At 40.3% G+C, this 7,563-nt stretch overlaps 1 protein-coding gene across 1 annotated transcript; it reads left to right on the plus strand.

Moving 5' to 3' along the window:
• Positions 1–241: 241 nt before the first annotated feature.
• camkk1b (calcium/calmodulin-dependent protein kinase kinase 1, alpha b) lies at positions 242–6,848 on the plus strand. The gene is made up of 16 exons (XM_070905768.1): positions 242–496; positions 587–634; positions 715–768; positions 861–912; positions 995–1,128; positions 1,697–1,733; positions 1,833–1,854; positions 1,987–2,075; positions 2,331–2,530; positions 2,725–2,778; positions 2,862–2,935; positions 3,642–3,729; positions 3,836–3,964; positions 4,213–4,316; positions 6,255–6,305; positions 6,677–6,848. Exons 1-16 carry the CDS (start codon positions 242–244, stop codon positions 6,756–6,758), a joined length of 1,473 nt encoding a protein of 490 aa, XP_070761869.1. The 3' UTR covers positions 6,759–6,848.
• The last annotated feature ends 715 nt before the right edge of the window (positions 6,849–7,563 follow it).

Raw genomic sequence — 7,563 nt, forward strand, 5'->3', positions numbered from 1 at the left:
TTGAGAGTCTGGATTTTGGAGTTTCCCCACAAGCACTTCACGAGCACTTTGCATCACCACACGACAATAAAGTGAGTCTGACAGTCAGATCTTTGCAAACCCATACTGTGTTGCTGTTGGTAATCTGGCAGTGTGTGTGATTTCAGGTCTCTCCATTTCTCCACACCTTTCAGTGCAGTGATGCCTCCTCTGGTGGCTCTGCCAGGCCGTCTCAGCTGTGAGTGAACCACAACTGACCGCAATGAGTGCGGACACTGTCTGCAGGGCAGAGCCGGACTCGGAGCACAACGGCGAGCTGGCAGACTTGGTGGCGGCCATGAACGTGGCCGGCAACTGCTTGACCCCGCCTAATGGCTACAGGTCCGGTCCCCCGAGGACCACCAGCTCTCACAGAGCTCGACTCTCAGACAGGAAGATGTCGCTGCAGGAGAGAGGCAGCCGCATGGCCCGACAGCCCACCATCGAGACCAAACGGGTGTCCATCACGGATGCTGATGTGAGGAGACAGAGTTAGATTTTTAGACTTAATTCAACATGTTATTAATGAGATCCATTACTGATTCAATTCTCTTTTTATTTTCTGCAGGATTGTGTCCAGCTCAACCAGTATAAACTGAACAAAGAGATTGGAAAGGTGATTAATCAATACTGTGCAACAGGAGTGATGACAAAGGATTTATAAAGCTGTTTACCTTTGTTATTTTTACTCCCTAGGGTTCATACGGAGTGGTAAAACTAGCTTATAATGAAGACTCTGAACAGTACTATGTAAGTTGAGGCTCATAAATTGTCCATTTATGGTCAAATTGTTTACATGTCAGTTTGTCATTAACATCATTTGCTTTATCTCATTTATTCAGGCAATGAAAGTTGTTTCAAAGAAGAAGCTGATGAGGCTGTGTGGATTTTTGCGTGAGTGAAAATCTCTCTCTAACAACTCTAAAGAGTCGCTCCTCTGGTGTTGGTGGTGATATGTGTTTGTGTGTCATTTCAGGCCGCCTGCCTCCTCAAGGATCAAACCCGCAGCAGGATCCCTTCCCTAAAGCCGGGTTGCCTCTGGACAGAGTGTACAGGGAGATCGCCATCCTGAAGAAACTGGACCATCATAACGTTGTTAAACTGGTGGAGGTCAGTCAGATGGCTCCATCCTCACCTGCTGTACAAACCCTGCAATCTTACAGCAGATTTGACGTCAATGACTTCCAGAAGGAAACTGATTACAGTGCCGTTTGAATGTCCCATGAAAGCACTTTGGGACTGTAATTGTCTTGTATAGAAAGAAGAAACAGGATATGGGGATGGGATTAGAAAATACTGCCGATGCTGGTTTTTGTTATGAATAAACTAATAACACAAAGAAAAAAAGGGGTGGTTTTGATAGTTTCATGTGCCAAAAAAAAAATATTAATCCGTATGTGGCATACAACAAAAGCAAAAGAATACAAGCAAAGAGACGTGAAAAGAAAAGAATTAAAGAGTTAAAAAGTGGTGATATTATACCGGGAGTTACCCAACTATATGTACCAATAAGGATGATAAAGGGTTAAAATGTCTCACACTGGGTGATGTAAAGCCTTTAAAACCCACAAAAGTACTATGATGATTATTCCTATAATACAAATGAATAACTGGCCTTTATACAATTTGTGTAAAACAGTGCAGAATGTGAAGCAGCTGAATTTAACGTGTCTTGCAGGTGCTTGATGATCCTGCTGAAGATGGACTTCACATGGGTAGGGACTCTATCATCCCTTTGGCAGTAACTGAATTTAGCTACTTATGTGTCAATATAAAGTGGGGGAGTCATTAAATCCTGATTATTTGTCCTCAAGCCTTCGAACTGATGAAAAAAGGGTATGTTTTTGTACATTTATGTATTGTGTCACGTTCCCTAACTGTGATAGTTTGGGCACTTAAATTGGCCCATTAGGTAAAAATACATATATTTACTTTTTCCTGCCTTTCTCCACCACTCGTGTCGGTCAGCCAGGTGATGGAGGTGCCTACTGACGACCCTTTCACAGAGGAGCAGGCTCGCTTTTACTTCAGAGACATTGTCCTGGGAATAGAGTACTGTAAGTTAGTCAAAACATTTGTTCTACTCATAACCTTTGATTTTTTTTTTACTCCTTTTACACATTATGGCTTTTTTGTGCAACTTTGGTGCCTGAAATATGCTGAGATGAATAAAGCCACAAGTGCTTACATAAGTTATTTAATTTAAGATCTAAAATTGAAATAATCTAAATTAAATTAAAAACAAAACTGTGCTTGATATTTCTTGGCTGATCAGCAGACAATCAACGTGTTTACCTCTTTGCATTGTCCAGTGCACTACCACAAGATCATCCACAGGGACATCAAACCCTCCAACCTGCTGCTGGGGGACGACGGTCACATCAAGATCGCGGACTTTGGTGTGAGCAACGAGTTCGAGGGGACGGACGCCCTCCTGTCGAGCACGGCAGGGACGCCGGCCTTCATGGCCCCCGAGATGATGACCGAGCACGAGCAGAGCTTCAGCGGAAAGGTGAAACAAAAAGTCTTCTGCTGGTAAACTGGAAAACAGACAGTGGTGATCACTGAAGTGCATATGTTTTGGATGTGACTCATCATACCAGAGGCGCTTAATTGTGAGAAATTATCAAGAAATGATGTCCAACCGCCTACTGAGAGCTTCTCAGTACTGACACGGCCCTGATAATCACTCTGTTTGTTTCACAGGCATTAGACGTGTGGGCGATGGGAGTCACACTGTACTGTTTTGTCTTTGGGAAGGTAAGCAAGTTCACAGCAAAATGCACGTAGAATAAAAAGCTGGCAGCATTTTAATCATTTCATTTTGTCTGTCCTGTTTCCAGTGTCCTTTTTATGACGAGTACATTGTCTCTCTGCACAATAAGATCAAGAACAAACCTGTGGAGTTTCCAGAGACGTGAGCAGACATTTACACAGCTAAAAAGCTAATAATAATAATAATGACATATTTTTCTGTCTTGTTATGTAATAGGATACACGTAGCTACAACAGACTTTTAAGGTTACTGTAGTGAAAGTATTTCTCCAGAGGGCAGATGACAGCGAGAGACTTTGCTTTTGATAAATTTTGTAAAGTTGCTACAGAAGATGTGAATATTACATTATTCTTTACAGACTAGCTTTTTTTAATCAGAGAAAAAAAGTGATTAAAAAAGCAGGTAATTTGTCATTGGAAGAGAGTGGTATTGGTAATGAAAGCAGCATTTTCTATTCTCTGATTTTAGTATTTCTGTTCTATATAATGATTGCCACTGTGACATACATGTCATCATAAACCCACGGCCTCCTGACAAAATGTCACGCCTGTTGATGCGTCAGAGATGTCTTGTTTCTTTATCATTTCCAAATGAATCAGACTTAAATACCTTTTTCACAGCAGAGATTTTAACTTTAAGGTAAATCACAGGTGGATTTATTAACACTAACAGTGTCTCCATTCCAGTAATGATTGAAATGCAATGCAAATAGTAATATTTTATATTAGTTACACCTGTGTTTGACCAGTAAAAATATCATGTGCCAGGAGGAGAAATGTGCCCACATCCAGTTTGGGACCCGCTGTCAAAAACATATTGATCTGTAAAACTGTAACTTTTTTCACAGGCCACTGATAAGTAACGAATTAAAGGAGCTCATTGAAAGGATGTTGGATAAAAACCCTGAAACAAGAATCACAATCCCTGAAATTAAGGTGACTGGAAAAATGACTACATCTGATTAATATATGAAAGACCATGTGATCACTACCAGTTTGTGTTCTTCATAATGATGGTGTTGTTATATGTGTGTGGTTACAGCTCCATACGTGGGTGACAGAGGACGGCTCCGATCCTCTTCCCCTGGAGGAGGAGCACTGCACCGCGGTGGAGGTCACTGAGGAGGAGGTGCAGAACAGCGTCAAACTCATCCCCAGCCTCTCCACTGTGGTGAGCCGCACACAGCGCTCCTGCTCTGGTCACTGTTGAACACTTCACAGTGTCCACAGCTGGCTGCTGGTTTGAGTATTTCAATCTCAGTTGCAATATTTATATATATTTATATATTCATACATTTACCCCTTTCAGCTGATTGCTGAAAGGGGTAAATGTATATTTGTATAAGTGTATATTTTGGTGTGGAGACACATGGAAAGGTTTTGTATTTTCATTGAGACTCTCTCCGATGTCCACGGCAGATTCTGGTGAAGTCCATGCTGAGGAAGCGGTCTTTCAGTAATCCCTTTGAGTGTCAGGGCAGACGGGCGGAGAGGTCCATGTCTGCCCCTGGAGGTCTTCTTACGTAAGTAGCCTGCTCTGCAAATCCTGCCGGCTCCGCTCTGCCAAACTGCCAGCTCTGCGATTAGGCCTCTAACAAAACAAAGCAGCGAGCAGATGCTTGGATAAAAATAGATCGGTCAGTTACATACTTTATATGTGCAGTGTGTCTCTCACATATTCAATATATTAGATCTACCATCATATCTAGACCATTAATCTTTGAATACTGACTAGCTGTTATACTGTATTTGTTTTGTTTTGGTCTTTAAATTAGCAGCACACTCAGGCAGATAAAAGCACTTGTCCTCTCCTGATAAGCTAAATGGAAGCCCCTGCGGCAGCAGTAATGGCTGTGCTGCTTTTGTTTTTCATTAACAAGCCAGTCCTGTCTGTGGGGGGCCGCTGGCACAGCTAATTACACCTCCATGTGAGGAGATGTGGAGCTGCAGCTACATCCTCCTCCACACATGCCCAGGCACCACCAACTGTACTACAGCGCTGCACAGAGAAACCTCTGTTCATCTCACACATGGGATATGTCAATGAAATCTTAGACAGCAGGTGTGATTGACAGAATTTGAAACTGTATTTGAGCACATTAATAATAAAGAGTGGCTTTAAGGAGGTGCTATAATTACAGGTAAATATTTCCCTATTTGAAAGGCGTAGTTTGGCTCTACAGTTGGCTTAAAGAAGAAGATCAAAACGTTTTAATTTGATCTTCTTGGAGGGATGATGTGTTGTGGCATCGTGTTCCAGAGATGAAATATTACACTTTTCTGCCTACAGTAATAAGGACAATTCAATTCAAGGTTAGACTTTATATTCAAATCTGTTCTCTGGTCTGATTTTCTTTCTGCAGAAGCTGGAGGTTGTCCTGTATGGAGACCCAGAAGTCTTATTAAATAAATAAATAATCACCTGAATAAACACACACAAAATATGCTATATAACTATGGAATTGCAAAATAATCTTATACATATTTTAAACTCAGCTCATTATTATGAAATGCTATTTCACCCAGCTTCTTTATACATTAACAGAGTTTATTGCAGGTATTAATTGTCAGAATGTACTTTTTCCAAGCAGAGCAGAGTGAGTAATGTGATTGGCTGTTCGCTCAACAGCTAATCACACAACTTGCTCTGCTCTGTTTGTCTTGATTAACAGACAAAAGACTTTGCAAACAAACAGGTTTATTAAATAAAGCAGTTGTTGGGAAAAATGTGAAATAATGTGAAATAAAAATGTAATTTTACAATTGGACCTGCATAAGAAGGAAGAAATAACATTTTAAATTGAATTTAAATATTTAACACTTTGTAAATGCAATAAACCAATCATACATATGGGGCCACTAAAATACAGATTTCCTGATGGAAGCTCAAATGAATTGACACTTTGGGAAATTCACTTATTCACTTTCTTGCCGAGAGTTGAGAGCTACAACCAGCAGCCAGTTAGCATAGCTTAGCATAATGACTGGAAACAGGGGGAAACAGCTAGCCTGGCTCCGTCCAAAGGCAACAAAATCTGCCTATCAGCACCTCTAAAGCTCACTGATTAATACGTTATATCTCATTTGATTAATTTTGTAGTATGTATTCATTTTACAGAAGTGTAAAAACAATAATTGGTGGTTTTTAGAGGTGCTGGTAGATGGACTTGCTACCTTTTGATGGAATGAGGCAAGCTGTTTCCCCGTTTACAGTTTTTATGCTAAACTAAGCTAAAAGGCTACTTGCTGTAGCTTCATATTTACTGTTCAAACATGAGAGCGGTATCAACTTTCTCATCTAACTCTCGGCGAAAGAGCAAAGAAGCGTATTTTCCAAAATGTCTGACTATGTCTTTAACATGCTACACTCATGCTACAATAAAATCTGTGTTCATCATTAACTGTGTTGCAAACTAATAAGAGTATAAATTCTGGCCTCTTACGTTATCTCCTTCTTGCAGTGGTTGTTGGGGCTTATTGGGGTCTTCGCCTTCGCTTCATCCTTCCTTGAGGTAAATGTTGTCAAAGCATTTAGATTGAGCTCACGCACTTCATACACAGCGCAGCTCATCGGTTGTTTGTTCAACCTTAAGAGGATTTAAAAGAGACAAGACGACACAAAGCTCTCAACAACGAGCTTTACCTTAAAATAAATGCACACACGATTGTTGTCGGCTGCTTTGTGCTGGCTCTCCTGTCTCTTGTGTCCTTTTGAGATTGATGGGGATAAAAGGTGATGAGCTATGCTGTGGAGGACATGTACTCTATGACATTTTTAGTCTAGTGTTACCCCACTCCCACTTTTCTTCCTCCTCCTCCTCCACCTCATTTGCAATCTCACTTAGTACCTTCAACAACATGATCGAGCGTTTGTCGCCCGCAGGAAGGTCAGCAACGAGGGGAGCAGAGAAGGAGAGTTGGAGGACTTATATGAAGATGATACATTTACAGAATGTACAGATTAAATTGACACATGCACACAGATTAAAAACAAAGAGAGCATACCTTTCTTTATATCTCTTTCTTTCCTAATTCTCTCCTAATGTTTGCTTTTACTTCCTGCTTGTTGTGCTTATACGCTTACATTTTCTTCTCACTTTAGTCCATAAGATTGTGATGATTCTGTGATATATTAAGTATCGTAAACATGGATAGTGCATTAAATACATAAAATGATCGCAAACCAGATTAGATTCTATTCTGTCCTCTGCTTGCTTACTGTTTTGTTAATATTCAAATTACAGATGGCATGATCGATGACATATGTTCTTCATGAATGTTACTTTGGATTGTTGTTAAAAATGTAAATATGCTCCATAAAGAAGATATTTTTACAATTTCCTACAGTTGTTGAAGATAATAAAAGTTCTCATTTTAAACAATGACTGGAATGGAATGAATTCAGAAAAAACTTCTATTACAAACTGCACCATAGTAGTTTTGTTGTGTTGAATGTGACACACTAGATGGCAGCCTTGTGACAACAAGTGTATTGTTTTGTCTTTGTTTTGGCCTTGGTTTGCTAAACTCACTCTCAAACAATCAAACTGCAGCCTGATTTTATTTTTTTAAAGCCCGTTTCAGTATCAAATGCACTGCATTATTCAGACCAGTAGTGGGCAGCATTGTGTTGCAAGTAAAGAGATCAACCATAAACCAGGAGGAGATTGAGCCCCTGTTAACAGTAATAACAGTAATAACCCACCCTGCTGAAGTGCCCTTGAACAATAAAATGGGCCACTGCTCTGACAAATCTTCTCCCTTACAATT

The sequence above is a fragment of the Enoplosus armatus genome, chromosome 5 (genome assembly GCF_043641665.1).
Source record: "Enoplosus armatus isolate fEnoArm2 chromosome 5, fEnoArm2.hap1, whole genome shotgun sequence".
Taxonomy (NCBI): Eukaryota; Metazoa; Chordata; class Actinopteri; order Centrarchiformes; family Enoplosidae; genus Enoplosus; species Enoplosus armatus.

What these genes read in the sequence shown, in the direction of transcription:
- camkk1b (XM_070905768.1), top strand. Translation starts at nt 242, where the DNA reads ATGAGTGCGGACACTGTCTGCAGGGCAGAGCCGGACTCGGAGCACAAC. An exon ending in ACGTTGTTAAACTGGTGGAG is followed by an intron (nt 1,129 to 1,696) that starts GTCAGTCAGATG and finishes CGTGTCTTGCAG; the next exon opens with GTGCTTGATGATCCTGCTGA. An exon ending in TGAAGATGGACTTCACATGG is followed by an intron (nt 1,734 to 1,832) that starts GTAGGGACTCTA and finishes TTTGTCCTCAAG; the next exon opens with CCTTCGAACTGATGAAAAAA.